General features: G+C 40.1%; 2 protein-coding genes across 2 annotated transcripts in view; both read left to right on the forward strand.

Moving 5' to 3' along the window:
* Window positions 1–23,808, forward strand: part of PTPN12 (protein tyrosine phosphatase non-receptor type 12) — a 3,019,581-nt gene that overhangs the window by 2,849,473 nt on the left and 146,300 nt on the right. The window contains exon 17 of the mRNA XM_044088562.1: window positions 13,234–13,347. Within this exon, the coding sequence (XP_043944497.1) occupies window positions 13,234–13,347 (114 nt within the window). The remainder of the gene's footprint in view (window positions 1–13,233; window positions 13,348–23,808) is intronic.
* RSBN1L (round spermatid basic protein 1 like) overlaps window positions 1–23,808 on the forward strand; it is a 1,493,418-nt gene that overhangs the window by 530,565 nt on the left and 939,045 nt on the right. The window lies entirely within an intron of this gene.

A 23,808-nucleotide genomic window follows, 5' to 3' on the forward strand; every position in this document is an offset into this window, starting at 1 on the left:
GAACACTTTAGGGATGAGGACAGGTTTGTAGATGTAAAAGTCAGGAGGACAGGTTTGTAGATGTAAAAGTCAGGGTAGAAGAACTTTTTTACAATAAGATTCTTGTAGATCCCCTAAGTCTCCTCATATGAATTTGAAGGAGGTGTATAAAAAGGTATTGAGCTTCATGGGGAGGAGGTCTTTAATTTAGTAATGCATCACAAAGATGTATAAGGAGGCCATAGAATCTATAAAACTTCCAGTACCAAGAGATATTTAGCTTTATTGTTGAAAGTGATTGAAATGTGTGCTATATATGTGGGGGATGAGCTTGCCCCTTTCAAATTTTATTTTAAGGTTGTAGAAAAATGTTATGGGACAAACATGGCTATACATCTCTCAGGAATAAAATCACAAAGTATAAGCATGGGATGTGCAAACAATTGTCCTGTCTGATCATGCACCCTTGGTAATAACTTTGGGGTTAACAATTAGAAGGGAGATTAAACACTGGAAATTTCTGCTACATTATAGTACATATAAGCAATTAGCAATATGAGAAATAAGACATTTGGGGTGGAGAAGGAGAAGAATTTGGATGTTGAGAAGAAAATGGATATAATACAATGGGAGAAGAAAAAGGAGAATTTAGTATTAGGACCTCAATAATTATGCATGTGAGGCAACATGAGAGTTTTATACTGAGGGGAATGGTGGAGCTGGCTTAAGTTGCAACAGGATAGACAAGCTAAAGGTTAGGAGGGGTCAGAAGATGATGTCATGTGGGCACAGCAGGAGATGGAGGTAATACTAGGGAATGAACATCATTTAAGCTGAAGGCAGTGCAGAAACATGTTTTGGGTAATTCCACTAGGACTCAAAAGAAGTCTGGCTATTGTTTTAAGACAAGCTAAGTTGAGAAAGAAATAAAAAGATGGATCAGCAAGGTGAAGGAGCCAGCCAGATAAGATGCTGAACCTTTAGGAAATGTGAACATTTATATAATAAGGAATTGGGGAAGGTAACACCAGAAAAGACTATTTTGGATTTTCTTTTGGACTTGGAGCTCCCATGTTTGACCCCAGTACAAGCAGATAAGAGTAATAAGATCCATAACATTAGCAGAAGTAGTGAAGCAGCTGAAAGTCATAACCAGTGGTAAGTCACTTGGATTGGATGGGAGTTGACTAGGCAGGGACAAATGAAGAGGAAATTAATAATGTTAAAGTTCTGCACATCCAGAATGCTCCCTCTTCATGGAAGGGAGCTGTGATTCCTGCCTTCATAAAATCCAAGTACACACAACAGCTAAACTTATACAGGCCCATATCTGCCCTTAATCAGGGATATAAGGTAATGGTTGGTGGTATCATCCAGACTGGAGAATAAATACCAGAGCTAATTGGGTCTGTGAAGGGGAGACAAAAGTTAACAAAATATTAAGATCATTAGCTGTCATTCAAGGGGTTGAGCTGAAGAAACCAGTGTTGATGGGCAGCCTGGATGCTGAACAACTTACTTATTCAAAGTGTTATGGGTTTCCCATGGGATTTATAGTTATTGACCAGTTTATTTACAAAGGGGTATATGCTTGTGTAAAGGTAAATGCTGAGCTGACCCCCAATGTTTCAAGTGGGCAGGGGCACAAGATAGGAGATGCTTGCTATAGACCCTTTTATTTGCATAATATTTGGAATTGTTAGCTTTGAAATTAAGAAACTCTGGTATTAAGGGCTTTAGAGTGAGTCAAGAAGAGACATAATTGTCTTTGTATGCAGGTGACCTATTGATATATTTGGAAGACACATAGAACCAGCTGACATATTTGTATAAAATATTACAACTGCTTAAAAGATTGTCAGGGTATAGCATTAACATGGAAAAGACACAGTTGTCCCAAAATTATCACCCATCAGAAAAGTTTGTGAAACAATACAAAAATGTGGAATCAAAGATAGTTGAAATATTTAGGAGTTACGCTATCGGACACCCTTAAAGACATACAAGATAATTATGGTAGATTAAAGAGGGATTGCTTAGAGTGGTTAAGGAAGTGAAATATTTGATTTGAGGTTGGAGAAAAAGGTACAAGTAATGCAAATGTTTTATCTTACACACTGCACTGTGTTGCTTTCAGGCAGTCCCATTCAGTCCAGGAGAGTTTATTTTAGAGATTTGGAAAATAGATTAAAACATTTTATTTGGGACCAGAAGTCATCTAGAGTGGCATAGGATGGGTTGCAACTTACAAGAGAAAGTTGAGAACTGGGTTTACTAGATCTCGGTGCATACTGAAGAGATTCTCAATTAAAACTCTTTATGGCTTTGAAGCAGATCAGGCCAGATGGACTACATTAGAGAAATAATTTGTGGTACAGAAAAACATATATCCAGAAGTTACCCTGCTGAGGAAAGGAAGGGGGTCAGGATTGCCTCTTTGGAGGGAAATAATGATGGGATTTAGTTGGCTAGTGAAAAAAGGGAAGATGAAGGAACTTAGAAATTGGTTGGCACCAGCTGAAGTTCTGGTCAAAGTGAAAAGCGGTAGAGGCTGAATAAGGATCTGGAGTATACACAGAGCTTTATGGCATGGGATACATTCAGAGAGGTTCTGCAATTGAAAACAGGAGATTAGATAAGATATAGTGGCTTGAGAGATTTATACAATATCATTGAGAGAGTAACGTTCCTTCCCAGAGTTACTGTTATGAGTAAAAATAGTTTAGAAGACTCAAACAGCTGGCCTGGAAAAGATGGGGTCGATATCAAGGTTTTGCAAAGCAAAAAAAAAAGTTAAATTGAAACCCAAATTATAAAAGGACTGGGAAATATTGCATTTTCGGCTAAGGAAGGCTCAGTGTGCCAATGTGTACAAAAGATTGAAAGCCATGAAAACGAGAACATTTCAGATCCTTGACTGAAGTGCCTACATAAGTATTTTTATACACCTGTGAGGTTGGGGAAGAATGTTTTGAAATGCTCTGGAAGTATGTTGGAGATGTTGGATGCACATTTTTCAGTCTTCTCCATGGCTGACTGAGTTAAAAAATACCATACAAGCATTATTGGAGCAAATCTGGCTAACGAGGAACGTAGTCTGAAAATTTACTTTCTGGGAATAGCCCCAACAGTAGTCACTTCAAGGAAAGAAAAAGATTTATTAGGGACAATGATGTTAGTCAGCAAAAGGGACTTCCCACTGAAGACTAGACCTGGAAATGTATCCAGGAAACAGCAAACAAGGAAGAGATTATAGCAGATGGGGAAAACATTCAAGATATAAGCAGAAGTGGGAGAAATGGCTGAGACTTAGGCAAATATCCAATGAGTAATGAGAAAGGGAATCTATAGTAGTTGGAATAGTAGAGGAAAGTAAAGGGTGGAAAGGGGAGAACAGTAAGTGTTCCTAACATACCCAGCAGAATACATAATGAGTTAAAAAAACGAGCAGGGTCATGTAAATAATTTGTTGTCAATTATAACTATTTAAGGAATAAATGGTTCCAAGTGTTTAAATTTTAGCTTTACTTTTTGCTAATCACAGAGGTAGAATTGACACTTTTTATTGAAGAAAATAAGAATTTGTTTTTCACTTCATTTTATTATTTGTTACTGGATAGTATATCCACCCGTGATGGACTGAACTTGTCTTTATTAACCGAAACAAACAAGTAAGTGATGGAATTAAATAAGTACCAGCAGCTGAGGGATTGACTTTATGCATTATATAATCATATGGTCTTTGTTTTTCTATGTTCAAATTATGTTGTAATAAAGTTCTAAAAAAAGAAAAGGCAGGAATACATATGAGAAGAAAGCTATAGGAATTTAGAAGGGGTTGATAAAGGTTAAATTATTGTAGAATAAGGGGAATCTCACGGAACCAGAAAAAGAGCAAATCAAAATGCTAAAGGGAAAATAATGGAATATTTGGATAATATGCATAAGTTTAGAAAGGTTGTTGTTAAGCAACTTTTTAACTCCAGAGCACAAAACCTTTTGTAACAATGACTTAGACAACAGAAAGCAGAAAAACTTGGGGAGCGTATAAGAAGAGTAATCAGAGATCCTATAGAGCTATTAAGAGATATGTAGATTTGTATATTGCGGTTGAATGTGGAAACCATGAAATGCATAAAATGGAAGCATTTTTAGAAGACTTAATTACACAAAGGTTAGAGGAAGATGAGGTCCAACATTTAACTAAGACAGGAAGAGATAAAAATGGTGATATGTAATCGGTCAGCAGGGAAGTCTCTAGAAGCAAACTATTCCTGTGGAAGTCTGGAAATAGGGGTGATAAAGATCTGAAAGGTTTTATTTAAAAGTATTTTAAAAGGTAAAAAGCACCAACATCTTGGAAGAAAGCTGTGCTGGCCGTATTACTCAAAGACGGGAAAGACCCTTCAGACCTATTTCAATTTTAAACCATGATTGTAAAATACAGTCCAACGAACCGTTTACATGATTATAAAATATTTGTCTGTACTAGCTAAGAGAATGGCAAAGGTTTTGGCAAAGTTGCTAAATGTGGATCAGTGTGATTTTATGGAGGACAGACAAATGTTTGAAAACTTTAATAGAACAGTGGTGATCCAGATGGAAACAGAATATAAGAAAACACCACATTGTTGGTCGGTCTTTATACAGAGAAAGTATTCGTCAGTCGGCAGGGATTTTTATGAGTAGGTCAATGGTAACATTTGCATTCCCTGATAGAGTAATGTGGTTAATTAGGAGGATATATGAAGGGGCTGGAGACAAAAATTGAGGTAGAATGTTTTCTCTCCAACAATCTGTGTTTGAACAGAGGCACTAGGCAGGGATGTCCTTCTTCCCCTTTATTTTCTTTATATTTAGAGCCACTGGCAGATTAAATAAGGGACTCAAATTCAAGGATATAAATGGCATAGTAATCAAGAAAAGTTAGCTTTATTTGCAGATAATATTCTGTACTTGATAAACCCAGAAAAGGACATTTCAGTGTTAAAGAATATTCTGCAACAGTTTCACATCTTTTCGGGATACAACATTGCTAAAGATAAAATCATAGCTTTAGCATTAAACTGTGCACCCATCCATGAATTGGTTCAGCAGTACCAGTATTTATTATGGCAGTTAAGGATATGTGGGAAGAGACTAAACAAAGATAATACAGAAATTGAGTAACTGGAAACTCTTAAGTATTGATATGAATAGTAAGATATGTGCACTGAAAATGTTTTAATCCCTTTAGTTTTATGTACAGGTCAGACATATTTTTATCAGCCATAGGAGAGTTTGGGATAATTAATAAAGAGTTGAAGGAATTCATTCAGGAGGGGAAAATGACAAGAGTTAAATTAGCCAAGTTGATTCTCCCCTTAAGACAAGGTGGTTTAAGATTACCTGATTTAAAAGGATACTTTAGAACTACACAGTTGCGCTCATGTACATAACGCAAGCAGAAGGTTATAACCCAAAGTGGAAAGGGATGATGATGAAATGGAGAGTTCAAGAAATAAGAATAGTATTTTGGATGCAGGTCCTTTAGGAGAATAACAGGCTTACAAAATGCTATAAAATAAAAAGCATTATAAGAACTAAACCAACAAGAGAATGGAGAAAGGAGATTTTAATAAATGGGATGACTAGAAGCAGGGCATTGAAATAAGCAAAAAGGGGCTTTTTATTTTCTGGAGAAAATTAGCAAAGGAACCCAAGGTACTGGGAGCAAATAACTAAAGAGGGAAGAATAATAGAGCTGGATGAGAGCAAACAGAAGTTTGGACTGCTTATTAAAGACTGCCTTCCCTACCATGGAATTGATAAAGGTATAGTCGAAGAGAAAGGAGTTTTGTAGTGCTAAGTGAAAGATAAGTTCTGATCAAGTTTTTAGCAGAGGCTAGAACAGAAACTGCTATTAAAAGGGGATAATTAGCAGGGCCTAGAAAATATTGAGTAATAACTATTAAGAATCAATTAGAGGAGGTTAAAAAAGATTGGGAAGAGAAAATGGAAAGGCAGTTTGAAATAAACAATGGGACATCTGTATGCCTCTCAAGTATGCAATAAAATCCTGAAGATTTAGAATTTTTGCATGGAAGTGTCTGTATATAGGTATTTTTATACCAAGCAAACATAAGAGAATTTTTCCTTAGATAGGTAACAAATGCTAGAGGTGTGTTGGGAAAGAGAGTGGTAATTGGGAACATGTTTTCTTTTGGTGAGGATTTAAAGAGCTGACATTTAAAAAAATCCTTTTGTCAGAAATATTTGGGAACAAATTGTAATTAAGAAAATGATTGTTTTGACCATAGAAGTAGGATATGAATTGCCTAGACATAGGAAATAATTGCTAAGTGTAATGCTATTGGCTGCCGAACAAAGCAATTTCTAGAAAATCAAAATCTAAACAAACTATAATTGAGGTACTGAATGTTGTAAAGGAGATAAAAGAATTGTGGGTAGCATCTTTAGGAAGGGGAGCAACTATATGCATCCAATACTTTTCCATTAGAGCCCAACAATTATTTGACACCCATGATGAGGTTTCAGAGTGATCTAGTAGACAAAAAACTTCAATTGCCTGAAAGGTTGCCCCTAGTGAAACTCATAAACAACTTGACTCACAAGTGACCACTGTAAATACTGTTACCATGCTGTCCATGAAACTTCTGCTTAATGCATCTAATGGCGCAGAAGGATCAGACATCACCATGAGGAAACAAACTGACACTGACTTACAAGATTTGCAGACATTTTCAAGGCAGACTTTGCCAACATCCTATGTGTGATGGACCTTCAGTACTCAAGACTCAATTAGAAATTGTAAAAGCACAAGCAAGAAGGCAAGATGCTTTTAGCATTCTGTCTCCCATTGCCTCCCCTCCTGCCTCTCTCTCTCTCAAAATCTCACAACTGTCTCTTCACACTCCCTTTTGGAAACAGATTGTTTCAGAGAGTGCTAAAAGTGGTTCAGTAGGGTTACAGCTAGCACTGGATACAAATACCTCTTTTCAGGGGAATTCCTGAATGAAAGTTTATTTCCTCAGATTTTTTTCCATCAGTTACTCACCCTAGGAGTCGTCAGACACTGCCTTTAGATCAAAGGGGCAAAGGCTTCTATTCCAGAATGTGTCTGGTTCCAAAGAAAGAGCTTTCTTGGAGACCAGTTCTTGAGCTTTCCATTCTCAATCTGTATGCGAAAGTACAAAAATTCAAAATGCTGATCCTTCGAATTTGTGTTACCTGTAATTCCTCCTCTGATTGTCATGGTAACATTAGACCTAAAGGATCATAGAATCATAGGAGGTTACTAAACTAATGGCCCTGGGGCCCTTACAAGCCTAGCCAAGAGTTTATCCCCAAAAAGAAACCTCAGTCAGTACCTGTTCCCCCTGTCAGTGAGGGACATAGGTGGAACCCCTGGGACAAATTTGTGGTTTCCCATCCACTCATCAAGGTTGTGCTTGAAGAGGGTCAGCGAGGTGCTCTGTTTGACATGTATGGGAAATCTATTCCACAGACTGGGCAGGCTCTGGGCGACAAACCTGTCTCTCCAGTAGGTTTTATTGATGCATATTAGATTCAGGCCTTTCGAGCAGGTAATGCATGAGGAGTTAGTCTTATGGATATGGAGCATCTCTAGTAGGGCAGGGATCGAGATTGCCTTGTAGGCAAGACACAGATCACCCCTGAGCAATCTGTACAATACCAAATAGAGTGATAGTGATTTGAGCGTGTCCCCATAGGACAGGTGTTGGAGGCCATGGATTATCTTTGTTTGGTATTTCAGTGGCCTTTCCAGTTGGTGCAGATGTTTGGAGAGGTACATACCAAATGGGGCATTATACTCAATTATTGATCTAATAAGGAAAGAATATAGAGAGGTAATAACCTCCTTTTTTCTGGATGCAATTCCTTTATTTATAATATGAACCAAGTAAAGGGCTTTTCTGACCACTGCCACTACATGATTGTCGAATGTGAGGTTATCAAACTGAGTGCCCAGGTCTCTCACCACAGGTTGTGTGCTTAGGGGGTTGCCATTGATGTGGCAGTTAGTAGGGGCAGTGTTTTTGCCATATGGTATGATGATACATTTTTTTGCATTTAGCTTGAGGCCATGACTTTGGCACCAGTCATTAGTTGCTGTGAGACCCTCTTGCAGTATATTAACATAATTTGAGGAGTCAATGACAACACCCAACTTACAGTCATCCGTAAACCTGGTCAGCCACAGGCCTTTTGTCTTTGCCTGGACCTCTGCGAAGTAGATGCCAAACAGTAGGGGTCCCAGGACAGATCCCTGTGGAACTCCACTAATGACAGATCTGCTATCAGAGGTGGAGGTGCCTATTTTGACTTTGAGGGTCCTGTTGGTGATCCAGTTGGCCACCAACCTGATGAGATAGGTATTTACATCAAGTTGTGTTAGCTTTTCGATGATGCCTGAGTGGGGGATTGTGTCAAAGGCCTTGGCTAGGTCAAGGTGAGCTGTATGCACTGACTTTCCCTCATTCAGGGCCTTGGTGACAGTCTCAAAGTCAGCCAGGTTCAACAGGCAAGATCTGCCCTTGGTGAATCCAAACTCGGTGGAGTTAAGTGCTTGGAGATTGCCTATGTTCTTGATTATGAGATCTATAATAAGGATGCTTATCATTACATTCCCATAGCCACACACTTCAAGAAATTTCACAGAATCTCTATACTTGGTTCACATCATCAGTTCTTTGCATTACCCCATGGGTTATCTACAACTCCAGAGATTTTATTTATTTATTTATTTATTTATTTAAATTTGTTGACCGGGAGTGTCCGACTGGACGTAGGTCCATTTTCAGCGGAGGCCCGGGGAGAAAAGCTCCACAGTTAAAATAAACAGACAGTATTTACATTGGATTACATAGTGATTAACAATTTACATAGCAATTCTTACAACATATTTACAGATGAAGAACATAGTACAACAGTAGACAACTAGAATCTTTATCTGTGAAGTGCATACCAGACATTAACAAATGATACAAGAAGAAGTTCGTGCTGTATAATAAGTACTGGCTTATGATGTTTACAAAGTGTCTAATTCCTGTGGTAGCTCTCTGCAGACTGCATGGCTTTCATATATTTTCTTATTTAGACAACTTGCTTATCTTTACGGAATCTTTTCAGATGTCAGGGTCCTTAACATGGGTTTTGTCTCTTCTTACCAATGTGGTATTCCTGATAAATGTACAGAAATCCTACATGACTCCATCACATAGCATTGTGTTTCTAGGCTGCCTTCTAGACACCTCTTAGCAAAATACTTTCCTTACACAGGAGAAGGTGGATTTTATCTGGTAACTTTCCTGAGGTTCCTCAATTAGTCCCAGACTTCTACAAGCAAATATCTCAGAATTCTAGGCCTCATGGCTTCTATGATTCTCAAGATTCATCTTTCCAGGTAAAACATGAGAAAAATTCAATGATTTCTTAAAAAACACGCACATGGGCCCAACATGTTCATCCATGGATTTTCAGATTAGAATTTTGGGCTTTTTCAAAAAGGAACTGCATTGGTGGAGGCAGCTAGTGAGTGTAAATCCAGGTCTCTCCTTATGACCCAAGTCAATACAAAACTAGAGACACTTCAGATTTTGCCTGGGGAGCAATTTTTATAGGGGTAAAGGTGCAATTGCCTGTGTAATTCTTCAGACAGACCAACGTGCACAAATGTTAATGGGATGCTGGCTGTGATCTGTGCCTTAAAATCTCATTATCAGTGGTTCCCAAGACCTGTTCAGGTGATAACAGACAACACCACAGTGATGTGCTATATAAACAAGCAGGGGGCACCAGGTGATTCCCACTGTGCAGGTTGCCTATCGTGGCTTGGAAGGTAGCTCTGCAATACTCCTTAACCCTCCAAGCATTTTACGTTCCATCAGAGCAAAACATGGTAGCAAACAAGCTGAGCAGGACCAGGACAGACCCTCACCAATGGAACTTGAAGAAAGGGTTCTTCCAGGAGTTGATCTATTTATGGGAAACACCTCAAATGGATGTATTTGCCTCCTTTCAAAACAGACAACTGAACCAGTTCTGGTCCAGGTTCTCTTGCAAGCAAGCCTGGAAAACAGATGCATTTTTTTTTTCTGTGGTTGAGGATGTTCCTTTTTTGCTTTTCCCCCCTTTTCACTGATACCCAGAGTAATTCTGAAGACTCAGAAGGACTCTCCAAAATAATTGTGGTGACTCACTTTTGGCCCAGTCAGTATTGGTTCTCCCTTGTTATGGAATTGGCCAAGGGCAATTACCACAAGCTTCATCACAGAGTAGACCTTTTCTCACAAGATGAGGGGAGTTTGATGTCTACTACAGTCTCAAACAACTTCAGCTAAGTGCCTGAATGGTTTGGAGTTGATACCTGTTAGGCACTTCTTTCCACAGGGGATCCAACAGGTACTGAAGGAGACAAAAAAAACTGCTCCTAAAGCATCTTCCACTGGCAAGTGAAAAGAATTTTCTAGTTGGTGCCTAGCCAATAACTAGGGTCCCAACGAGGATAATGTACCACTGGTTCTGAAATGTTTGTGTAAGTTACTTTCTTGTGACCTGTCTTATACCTTTATTCAAGGTACATGTAGCCATTTAAGCGTGTCTGCCCATGGATCCTCCCTTTCATTCTATGTTTTTGGGAAAACAGTTTTTTTGGGGGGGTTGCATCTTAGGCCTCTAGAAAGCAATTGGCCCCCTGTTGGAATTTTAACTCTGTCCTGGAAAAGTTAGCTGTCTTCCTTTGAACCAGCTCATCTGAAGGATTTAACATTCATTACACAGAAGACTGTTCTTTTTGCTCTAACATCTGTAAGAAGTGTATCTGAATTGTAAACTCTCATGGTGGGTGAGCCCTATCTAATCTTCCATCCAGATAGGGTCTCATTAAGAGCGAATTACTTATTTATGCCTAAAGTTGTTTCAGATTTTATGTTGCATCAAGCTGTTAATCTCCCAGTGTTCTATCCAGGTCCTCAGAACCCAGGAGAAAGGATTCTACATTCTCTGGATATGCATAGGCAGCTTAGTAATATCTTGACAAAACTAAGTTCTTTAGTAAAGCAGATCAGTTGTTTATTCCTTATGATGGGACAACCCATGTCAAAACAGACACTTTCTAGGTGGTTGTCCTCCGCTATTGCATTTCATTATACCCACCATGGAAAATCTATACCAGACTGTGTCAAGGCATGTTCTACTACAGCTTTGGTGTCTAAGATGGCATACTGAAAAGGAATAGACTCTCAAAGCGTTCTAGAGGCAGCAACATGGTCCTCTGTAGCATTGCAAACTTTGTTCATTGTTGATCAAATTCCTTGCTGCAGCAGTAGCCGCACCCACCCACTATCCACCATTCTTTGCATTTAGTTAGTTGGGATATAAAGTTTTGTATTACTGTTTTATCCTTAGAGATTCAGAATAAGTAAGCTCCTTTTCTCTTAATGGGCAAGAACGGCTTGAAGTTTTCTTCACTGTGACTGCTAATTTCCCTCCTTTAGCCTGACCATTTAGCAGTCAGACTGAAGATGTGGGAGGGAACCAAAACCTTGTGAAACTGGCCCAGATGTAGATAAAGGATATTGCAAGTGTGAAAAATTTGTACATCTACTGTTATGGTACATGCAACTTACATAACTGTACTTTCCCTTACCTAGACAACTGGCTTATAGCTACCACATCAAAGGAGTCTCATATTTAATGGCAGCAGTTGTATCCATAATTCTCATGGCCACCTGAAATCAAGAAAATATTTAATGGCAGCAATTTTATCCATAATTCTCATGGCCAGATACTACATGAGATTATTACAATGGTCTCAGAGAGTGCATTGGTCCCAGTTGCACAATTCAGTGAGCAAATCAAAAGCATTCCATGAACATCTATAGTTGTGGCTACATCAAGTAGACCATGCCAAAGGATGTCGTTTTCTCAAACCTTACCAATAGTCAGTTACCATGGATTTGTCTGCCCAAGAGTGGAAGGAGCATTGTATGGACAAGACAGTTCAAGAAAAGTGAACACAGACAGAAGCCAATTTGCACATAAACATCTTGAAGCTAAGAGTGATCCTTCTGCCATTGTATGCTTTCAGGACATCCTTCCACAGGTTGCTTTGGCCATCCACTCCTACAGCATGGTGATGATATGATAACATGAAATAGACAAAGTGAAACCAAATCATAGTCTCTCTGTCAAGAAACAATGAGGGTATGAATGTGGGCATTCTCCTTGTAGCAACGCAAATCCCAGGGCAAACCAAGACAGGTTTAGCAGATGTCCCCTGTTGCCCAGTGAGTGGTCTCTAAATATATCTACTACAAACATGTTATTCCATCACCAAGACAAGCCTTGCTGTTATCTGTTTGCATCTCCCACTAATGCCAAATATTTTCCCTTTTCCTTCAGAAGGGACAGAATCTTAAGAATACTTTAAAGTCATGCTTTTTGTGCACCAGTCATGTGGCTACAAACCTTATTTAAGTGTAGGCTTCATGTGAAATGGTTTACTGTGATGAAGCCCTAAATATATGAAAGGGTGAAAGCACTCAGTGTTGTTTTTAACTTGGTTTTATTTTTACTTTCATTAAACTTAGTCTCGTGACAGCACTTTTGTTGTGGATTTTTTATTTTATTTTTTCTTAAGAATACGCCAGATGTTTAGACAGGTTAATGTTGATACACACACACACACACACACACACATTTTAGTCTTCCTTAGCTGTCAACATAAGCGGATAATTGAACCCTCCTAGGGATGCTTTGTTTATGACTTTAGCTTTAGTAGCCAAACTCATTCTGGGAACTGGAAAGGTAGATATGCATTATGGGAATGAGGGGAGGAGTTTGAACTACAGAAAGATTCTGGAAAATATGTCCGTACAAGAAGGCCTGCTACATCCATTCCAAGTGTTGTAGTGTAAGGACTTTGATCACAGAGATTCCTTGTTATGGTAAGTGGATAACTTTTGTTTATGGAAATAGTTTGAATCAAACCATTTCTGATCTGGTACCCTGTTCGATCTACAAGGTCCTTTTATCCACTGAGGAGCATAACACGGTTCAAAATAATACTGTACATCTTATGAAAGTGAAGTTGACCACATTTCCATTCATTGTATAAAAATTAGCAATTAACTTTGCTGAACTTTAGTCACAATGCAGAGGATATGACTTTCTGCTTTCCATATGGTTTTGTCCAGTTCTGATCAGTTTAGTTTTATGCATCTTTTGTAGATCGCCCTGATGCAGGAGACAAGAAACAGTTTGTAGATGGAGTTTCTAGGCCACTGTCTTCCAGTTCTAAAGGACAAAAACTCACAGAAATATCAGTTGGACGTCCAGACTTGGGTAGGTAAATGTCATCTAGAATACTGTAGTAAAAAGTTATGTTTTCAGTTTGAATAATTTTTGTGTGATGTAAGAACGGAAAACGTGAATAACCTTCTGGCCAAGAGCCTGTTGTCACATCATAAATGCATACTATTTTAGTGTAAACTTTGTTCATGGTATCACTTCAGTATTGTGTGCTGTCCCATAGCTCATGTAGGCATTTTGAATGTAAATGCAGCAGTTTGTAAATACTTATATTTTCTTACTCAAAAGTGGATATGAGGAAGTATAGAAATGGTACAGTCCAAAAGAATGTGTCTTCTGAAATATTTAAGTTACAGTGATGTGAAACAGCATTAATTTTAACTATTAACTGGTTACCCTACCATGAGCAGTAGGCTGGGGGGAAGCACATCAAATCACTGGAGGTAGTTTCAGTTAATGTAAAATAATCAAAATAAGTTTGTTCAAACTACATTCGGCAACAGTGAAGTTTGTTTTTTCTCCACTGTTGTGTGACCTCAGAGTTGGTATATATAAGTTTGGGGATGTTGGGCAAAAAAGCTTTCTTTGGAATGTTCACTGAAGGCAGTTTCAGCAGAAATTTTTTGACGTTTTTTCGTTCGCCAAAACTGCCTTTTTTAACTCAACATGAAGCCATCCAGAGATGGCTATTTTCTAACATAAATACACTTAGACAGACATTCAGATGCAAGTTGAAGATTGCAATACTTTTTAGATTTGGGACCACTCTGTACTTTCCTCAACTGTTTTAAAGCAACTTTCTTTTCAGTGGTATTCTGGTCACAGCCTTTCTTCTGATAATTGCATGATCTTCAAGCAAAGACCATGATAAAATTGCTTGTGTTATGTCAGATGAACTGGCTACAAAATCCTATTAGCAGAGCCCTTCATAGTGAGTTTAGAGCTATTTTAGCAGCAGCAACACACTGGCCACTAGAAACCTAATCAATTGAGCAGTTTATTTCAGGGGAGAGTTACATGTAGGTCCCTTGCATTTCCCTTTATCACTGGCTGCTGTTCGTTTCCAGCCCCCCCCCCTAAAAAGCCATCTTATGTTTTTTCCCCAACATGCTTCTTGATTAACATTTCTGATTTTTTGCAGTCAGCCTTAATACAGAACTATACCATATTTTTTTTCAAATCGTTTGTTGTAGACAGCTTCAATATCTAACATTAACAGTGTTCCCTAGTGGGTCTACAGTTCTGTCCATCTTTTTTTCCATCCTACTTTGGCATTGCATTGTTTCAGCTGCCCGAGAGAAAAGCACAATGTTAAGTCCTACCACAAGTGTCAAGGATTCATCTTGGTTACCTGTATGCTGCAGGTACTGAGAAGAAAAATTATTTGCCTACTTTGCTGTCAGAATGACAGCAGTTTGAAAGTTCCTTGGGTGACCATTGGCAGGGTCACTACAAAGCCTCAGTTTTTTTTTTCTTCAAGCACTGTCAGAAGGCTAAAAAAGAGGTTTTAACTTCAAATGTTATCCTTTTTGGGTCTTACAGTTTCTGACCATCTTGAATGTCACTTTTTTCAGAAAATCCCATGCCCAGAATGCACGTACCTACTGATTTCCCACAGCAACTGTATAAGTGAGCCATCCAGTAAGTACTGTCTGCCACTCCCACAGCCCTAATCTTGATCCTCACATTTGTTCATGAAAGCTACCCATTTTTTTCGGACAGAATACAAATCCACAAATATCCTTGTGGCTGTCAGATTACTAACTGCGACTTGAATCTACATTGCTTTTACTGTCTTGGGCAGGAGCACACAGTATGAAATATTGCCATTTGTTTCAGTGGTTTAACCCTACTTCCCAGAGTTTTCAAAGGGAGGAGCTTTTGTCTCACACTACGACTACTAGGATGTGGCAACTTGAAAGCTCCTTATTTAGGAATCAGAAATGCATGCAGCCCCAGCCACAACCAGAGTACCATCAAAAGGTATCAAATCCTGGAGAATAAGAGCTGTAAATGCATGCATCCTAGAGGTAAACCTGTTGCCAAAATGGTTTGCAGGGTCCTGTATTTGCTGAGCTTATTTTCATTGTAGGTGCTGAGCTTATTTTCAATCTCAAGCCCTCACCAGGTCTTCACCTTGACAGGAAAAGTAGAGGCCCAGAGGTGGCACTACACTCTGCTCCCTCCCTAGAGTACATTTCAGGGTTTAGGTGCAACCCAGTCCCCAGTTGACTGGCTGGAGCTGGAACCTGACAAGATTGATCATGGGGGAGTGGTCCATCAACTCACCTAGCCAATGATCAGGGGTACTTAGAACCTTACACGCCCACCAGCCCCCTTAGGGGGTGGCCCTGTATTGTGTCATATCCGTGTAAGTCAGATTTGTAAAGCTGAGTTTTGTGTCTGTGTGGACAAACTAATAGCCCTGGATAAAGTGAGAGGCAAGCCCACACACACTCATACAGACACAACCCCCCTTAATATAGCATTAAGCAGGGTGTCATACTGTCAAGGAAAGTTTGGTATAGATGCATACATTGCATAACCCTTTTCTGATGTGCTAGAACACAAGATCAACTAGTAGGATCTGCTTGCCCAAGTGTAAGGGTTAGCCAGCTGGAATACCCTATACCGGAGTTCACAGCTCAAAGCCTAAACATTAAAAAATGCTTTTCTCTTGGGAACTTGAGTCATGGGTATGGGATTTCTCCCCTAAGGAATATGGCCTAATGACATTGCTGAAGCCAGTATACAACTGCCTTCAACATGCTAGGTTACTCTAACCCAAAACCCAGCATGTGACTATTTTGCACTCACTATTGTGGTATGTCCTGCCCAAACTCTCTCTATGAGTTGGAGGAAGCCCATGGAACTCCCATCATCTCAGGCTTATATCAAGGGGGGGCATTGTTTTTGCGACAGACAATATTGTGTTTCTTACTCAGCTCTCTATTAAGTGATCCAGCCTTGGAAGTGCCTTTGCATTTCATAATAGTCATTATGGACTAGCTTCAGACCCTTCCTATTCCTTATCCCAAAAAATGCCTAAATGAGTGTCTGAGGAAGAAGATGAAAAAGCCCTGCGTCACTTCAGTAATGGAGCTGGTTGTTAAGGATAGTACTCTGAAAGCAAACCAAGTCAAAAAGATGAACACCTTTTACATGCTTCCCTGCTGAGTGGACAAGCCCATTACCAGACCTCTTAGGGCCAGGTTTTGTGCGTCATCAATCCAGCAAAGTTTTCCTGGGGAAATATTTCAACATATCCTGTAGCTAGAAAGACAGAGCAAGTACTGTGATCTCTGAGTTGAGTGTACTCCTGTTTCATACTGGAGCTTAGGCCCCTCACGTTTTCATCTCACTTGTCTATTTTGGTCCTCTCTAGTAAATCAGGTCCTATAGCAACTTGCAGACTCCCCATGTCTGAACTCATGAAGAACCTAGTTAAAACTCTGTTTATTGATTATGGCTTCTAGACAGGGCTACCTATGGCCTACTTTGCCTTTTATATATATATATATATATATATATATATATATATATATCTGTCCTGGGACCTTGTCCAAAGACTCCCCTACCTTTACCCTTTTGGCTCATTTTTACCACCTAGGTTGTGGTCCAGCCAACCCCAAACTGGGCAAGAGCCCTCCAACTCTCATTCCCATCTGGGAAGCCTGTTCAACCCATTTGTTTCCCTGAACAGTAAGAATCTGGCATTAGGGAGTGGGCCAGTGTACTACTGTTGTGGAAGTTTCCCCACCCCCATCCTTCCTTATACCTATTTATAGACTACCAAATGTTTACCGTGGCTGCTTGGACAGGGACTGCCACCCACATCTCCCTCACCTCTGATGCTTGAGCTGCTTTGGCCTCTTTCATGGGTGGTCACCTACTCTCAGTTTAATCTCTTCACATCCTTTGTGTTTCTAATACCATGAAGGGAATGGATCCCCATTCTTAAGAAAGGATATAATTAAAGTTCGTGAAGTCAGTATAGTTTTAGTCTTTGATTTTAACCCAAAGTGGTCTATGCTGCACCTGTAATATACCCAGAATTAGCTCCTCCTGCAATTTATAGTTACATGTACTGGTATTGTATCCAAGTACAACTGTAGACTCTCTTCTATTAGACCCATTGCTGCTAATACTATTGGAATTGTCTGGGTATCTTTCTTCCACATTGCTCTCGTTTCTATTTGCAAATCCTGATATTGTCCGACTTTGTCTCTCTCTCTAATCACTAGGTGGCACAATTTCATTGATTCAATTCTAACTGTCTTTTATTCATGGACTACTAAGTCTGGTTTTCTATTTTTTGATCTACTGGCAATGGGTTATCCCATGTAATGTAAACTTAATCATTCTCAATAACACTGTGTCGTTCTTCTTTCTAGTGCTTCTCAGCTACTTCTGTATTGCAGTATTTGCACAATCCCCATTGCAACAGTGTTGCCACGTTATTGTGACTTTGTGTACAGTCTATCTGCCATGAGTGTATCACACCCAGCCAACAAAATGTGCGACTGTTTCCAGTTCTTTATTTTTACAGAACCTACGTTTGTCTGTTTCTTCCACATGTTCAAATGACTTTGTAAACCATTGTGTATGTAGTTCACTATTTTGGGATGCCCTGAATAACCTTTCATCTTTTAGTTTCAACTTGCCTTTCCTTATTCATTCCTGTTTCAAATCCTAATCAACAAGATTGTTCCAGGAGATGTTTATACTTACCACAGTATTTATGCCTTTTCAATATTTATTTTCTTCTCACCTGATCTTTCTCCCTATATTCTTTCATTTTTGGCATATTTAGTTGCTGTCTGATTTTTGTCTACTTTTGGTTTGGTTTCCATTCTCACTTGACACCAGAGTGCTTATATTAAACAAAACAGAGAGGTCATCTTAGACTTCCTCTCCTCGTGTTTTAAAATTTTCACTATGTTTGGACATGACGAGGTCAGCAGATACGTATGTAGTCCCATCACTGCAAATCTATACATGTAATCATTTTTGAGAAGGCCCATACCTCCTTCAGACTGAGGAATAGATAATGGATTTTATACACTGATGTTTACATATCATTTGATAAGCATAAAGTATTTTTCTTGCTTTGCTTTATAACTAATCCAATACCTTTTGCCTAGAAGTCAAGGCTGTCTCCAGTATTAGTTTTAGACTTCTAAAATATTACTTACTGAGTTTTATTCACATCTGTTCATGTTTTATTGTCAGTCCTTCATCAGTTTACACTCCTTCCTGCTTATATCACATTCCTCTCCCAGACTGATATTTTCTAGGTACTGTAACTTTCCTGTTTAAATGTTGCTTTTCTACATTTATCAAGACCAAATGTCATTATTATATCATCTGAGAAAGTTTTAACCCCTTGCAGTTGTTTTTTCAACTCCTCATCTGATGAACTGTGCAATTTTAAGTCAACTATAGAAAGTAGATGAATAGTCTTTAAGCAGTGTTTTTCTTTCTGGGAGCCAAATTTTAACCATGACCTAATCTGTTAAGTAAACAGTTTAGTGGTATACGGGCAAAAGAAAGCAGAGCTGACAAAGAATCACCCTGGAATAGCCCTTTGATTTTTTAAACTTTGGATAATAATTTGTCCTTTGTCATGGCTTAACTGCAGAGTGGTTTGATACTGTTTCGTTATTACTGTAATGTGATCAGTGTAGAATGTATCTTGTACATCTGTAAGCACTCCTTTATCTGTGAATGTGGGATGCTTTCAAATGATTTTTTATAATCTATCCATGCCATATTTACATTCTTCCCCTTTTTACTGTTCTCTATGTTGGCTGTATTTAGCAACAAATGACCCTTTGTTCCATAGGACTTTTTTTGTTATCTTTTTATTCTTATAGGTTCATAGGTTGGTACTAGGCTATCGGCCCTAGGGCCTATACAAGCCTAGCCATAACAATTCCCTGGATATTTCTTTCCACAATATTTACTTCCCTGGACCCCTGTCTAGCAGGGCGACTGACGTGATCCCCGGGGAGAATTTTTTTATCTCCCATCCAATCATCAATGTTCCTTTTGAAGAGGGCCAATGAGGTGCTCTGCTTGACATGTATGGGCAGTCTATTCCAGAGTATGGGGAGTCTCTGGGTCAGGAACCTATCCCACCGGCATGTTTTGTTCATTCTGATGACAAGGTTTAGATCCCTGGAGCGTGTGGCTCTGAGGGATTGGGATTTCTTTAAGTGGAGCATGTCCAACAGCTCAGGGTTTGACGTGGCCTTGTATGTTAAGCAGAGATTGCCTCTGAGTAGACGATATGCCACAGAGTATACTGGAGATTTTTAGACGGTCAGCATAGGGCATCTGCTTTAGGCGTGTGATTCTTTTAGTGGGGTATTTCTGCGGCCTTTCCAGCTGTTGCAGAAGTTTTGTGAGGTACATACCAAATAGGGCATTGACTCTATAATGGGTCTAATGAGGGATGAGTACAGTGGGACAATGACCTCCTTTTTTCTGGATGAAAAGCCCTTAGTGATGACATGTGCCACATAGAAGGATTTCTTGACTGTTGTGGCGATGTGGTTATTGAAGGTGAGACCACTGTCCACCTGTGTCCCTAAGTCTCTCATCACACTTTCGGTGTTTAGTGTACTGCCACCTATGTGGTAATTCATGGGTACATGTTTTTTCCCAAAGAGGATAACTATACATTTCATGGCATTAAGCTTGAGCCCATGGCTCTGGCACCAAGCATCTGTTTCTGTAAGGCCCTTTTATAAAATATCCACATCATTTGGGGATTCAATAATGGCTCCCAGTTTGCAGTCATCTGTGAACTTTGTTGGTCAGAGTCCCTTAGTATTGGCCTGTACTTCAGAGGAGTAGTTGCCAATCAAGAGCGGTCCCAGGACTGAACCCTAAGGTACTCCACTTGTCACTTGTCTGGAGCTGGATTTGGAGTCGGCTACTTTTACAGTCTGGGTTCTGTCAGTAAGCCAGTTGGCAACCCATCAAGTGACGTAGGGATTTATGCCCAGCTTAGTACGTTTATCTATAATTCCAGAGTGGGGGGATGGTGTCGAAGGCCTTGGAGAGGTCCGGATAGGCTGTGTGGACTGCCTTACCCTCATCCACAACTCTGGAGACTGATTCGAAGAAGTCAATCAGGTTCAGGAGACAAGATTGGCCCTTCACGGACCCAAACTGGGTGGGGTCCAGTGTTTGAAGGTTGCCATTGTCTTTGTTTATAACTTCCATGATAATGCATTCCATGCCCTTGCAGATCAGGCTGGTCAGACTGATGGGACAGTAGTTCCCAGGATCCAAGGTGGATCCTCCCCCTTGTGGAGTGGGATAACTGCAGCTGTGCACCACTCAGTGGGCACAAAGCCTGAGGTGAGGTTATGATTAAATGTGACACTTAGGTGAGGTGCCAGTTCATTTTGTAGTTCATGTAGTACACAGCCCGGGATGTCATTTGGTCCCATGGATGCTGTATTCTTAGCCTTTGAGAGTGCAGTTTCCACCTGTGTGGCCGTGATTACTGGAATTTGGCAATCTTTTGGTATTGAGATGGGCCCTTTAGGGGATGAGAGGGGGGTGAAGTTGGCACTAAATCGATTTGCCAGAATATTGGCAATATCCTTGGGATCAGTGTATTTAATGTCATTCTGTTGTAGCTCAGAGCAGATCTGAGCATTGCCATTTAGATTCTTGACATAACTATAGAATGCCTTGTGGTTGTCTTTGAAATCTTTGGCAATTTTATTGTCATAACTAACTTTGGAGGATTTTATGAGGGATCTCAGCTTATTACTGAGGCTGTTAAAGGAGTTTTTTGCATCCTGGGATTTTCCTCTTTTCTGCAACAGTTTCTTCCTTCTGTTGTATAGTTTGTTTATGGCAGGGGACCACCAGATTGGCTTCCTTTTTTGGAGGAGAGCGTCTTGGTTCTATTTGGGATGGCACGATTCATGCATGAGTGGATGTGCTCATACAGTGCCTTAGTGTAGGATTCAGCAGTTGAACTTTCAGCTCCTGTCTGCATAGGTGTCATGAAGTTTGTCACTTCTGACTTGAGTAGCATGAAGTTGGCTTTGGAGAAGTTTTTTTTATGGAGGTTTCCTTACTGGGGGGTGGGGATGGGATGTGGATGTCAAAGGTGATTTGCTTATGGTCAGACCCGACCAATGAGGTGGTGACCACTAGTGTGGAGCATCTATCTCCCATGTTGGTAATGACCAGGTGTAGGATATTGGAGCCCCTGGTGGGACAATGGATTAGTTGATCCAGGGTGTTGGAATTTATGAATTCCAAGAACTGTTGGGAAAAGGTGTTGGTACCCGAGTAGTTTTTCCAGTTAATGGCAGGGTAGTTGAAATCACCCAGTACTAGGGTGTTTGGTTGTATCGTAATATTTTCCAGTATGTTTAGAAAGATGTAGTGAGAATCTTGGGGCATGGTGGGGGATCTGTAGCAAGCTATAATTTGGATTGAAGTCTTACCTAGAGTTAGTTGCACCTGGAGGACTTCAGATGCATTGTGTTGGGCAACTAGCCTGGAGGTGTGAATATCCTTGGTGTGAATATGGACACTCCTCCACCTTTATTGTTTTGATCTTGGTTTGGTGGCTGAAAAGTGTGATAAGAGTTGTAGCCTGGTATTGCAGGGGTGCTCTCTGGAGCCTTGAACCAGGTCTCTGTTACTGCACAGATATTGATGTTCTCCATTTTTAGGAGTGCCTTGAGAGAGTGCATTTTGAGGTTTAGACTTCTAGCATTGAGTAGCATTAGATTTTGCATGCTTGTATCTGTTACGTTGGTGGTTTTGTCCTTTGAACCTTGCCTAAAAAAGGCACTATAGGGGTGGCAAGAGCTTTAGCCATTAACCTGAATCCCAGGGGTGACAGGTGCAGACCATCTCTGGCAAAGCATCGTGGCTTGTCGATCATGTCATCCCAAGCAGACAGATACTGGATCCCCTTTGAATGATGCCTGAAGCTTAGCCAATTGTTGAAGTCAATCATTTTGTCCTTATACTGTGGTATCATTCTGGGTGAAGGCAAGATGCTACTCAGGGCTAGGGTCATACCTGCCTGGGCCATATGATCCGAGAGCTCTTCCATGTCTCTTTTCATGTAGTCCAGGGAGGTATGTCTGAAGTCATTCATTCCAACATGGACAATAACAGAGTCGTATTTGTACTTGTTGTGGAGTGACTTGAGTGCATGCGTTATGTGGCGGATCCTGGCACCCGACAGGCAGCTGACTGTAATTTTCTCCTTGTTCAGCCTGGTGAGTGGGACATCAGTGTGCCTGATTATGGAGTCACCTATGACTAAAGTGTTGGGTACGTTGTCTTGCCTTAGGGGCTGTTGTTGGGTGGCACACCTGTGTTGTGAGCTATGTGTCACTTTGGTTGTGGCTGGTGTTTGCGTTTCAGCTTCGGACGTCCTTGTTGCTTGGGCAGGTTAATGTTAAGGGCCTCCGCATATGTGGGTTTAGTGTTGCTATGTGTGGGTGTTAATGGTGTGGGTTTTGAAGGGCTATGTGTTGCTTGAGGTGTAGTGCAGGTGTTAACATTCTCCTCTTGACTGTCTAGCACAATCTTGGCCGGAGAGAGCTTTGCTTCCAGTTTGGCTATGTAAGTGCATCTCTCACAGGTTGTAGTGTTGGGTGGTAGGAGGAGAGTTTTGTCTGTATACATGAGGCAGTTGCTGCATTGCCCCAGTATGCCCAGATTCACCAGGTGGACAGGAGAAATCACCGGAAGCTGACCCTTGGACATGCCTGTTTAGGTGCTTTTTTTGTAAAGTACAAGAGCTGTTTTCCCTTACCTTTGCAAGGTACTTTGCAATTATAAGCTGTTTAGTGCCTACGATTAATTTCTCCTTATTAACAAGGAGAGTTGAGTGATTGTATCAGTTTAAGGCTTCCTAGTGCTTTCCAGCAGGTTCTAGAGCAAGTGCTAGTCACAGGGGTTCAGAATTTAGTGCTACTACTGAGAAACCAGCTATTTCTAAGGGAAAATTTGAAGAGCAGACTTTCTGGCACCTGGAATAGTTTAACTGTAGCCCCGCAGTGCTGCATGATGTGAAAGATGCGCAAACACAAGCGTTTTAAGCCAGAAAGTTGAAAGGGATAGAAATCAGCCCAAAATAGCTAATAAAATTACAATTTCGGAGCTGGAAACCACTCAAGTGTTAGGCAGTACAATGCTCACCACTCCCACTAGTAAGCAGTAGGACTTCCCTCTACCACAGCAAGGTCTGGATAGCTCTGAACACAGAAAAAGTCCTGAAACCAGCAAAGTCTGGGATCTGGACTATACCAGCTAGGAAAGGTGGGAAACAAGCAAACAAGATAGTATTTTTTTTTCTTTATTTTTGGTTAAAACAGGATAATTAATGCAATAATACAGTAATTAAAAACAGAAAAGGCTAACACACTTGAGTGTGTAGCCCTAAACAGTAAATGCAATTAAAACTCTACAAAATTTGCAATTTAAAACTTTTTAAAT

The sequence above is a fragment of the Protopterus annectens genome, chromosome 11.part0, assembly GCF_019279795.1.
Source record: "Protopterus annectens isolate FY-2018-M chromosome 11.part0, PAN1.0, whole genome shotgun sequence".
In the NCBI taxonomy this organism is placed as follows: Eukaryota; Metazoa; Chordata; order Ceratodontiformes; family Protopteridae; genus Protopterus; species Protopterus annectens.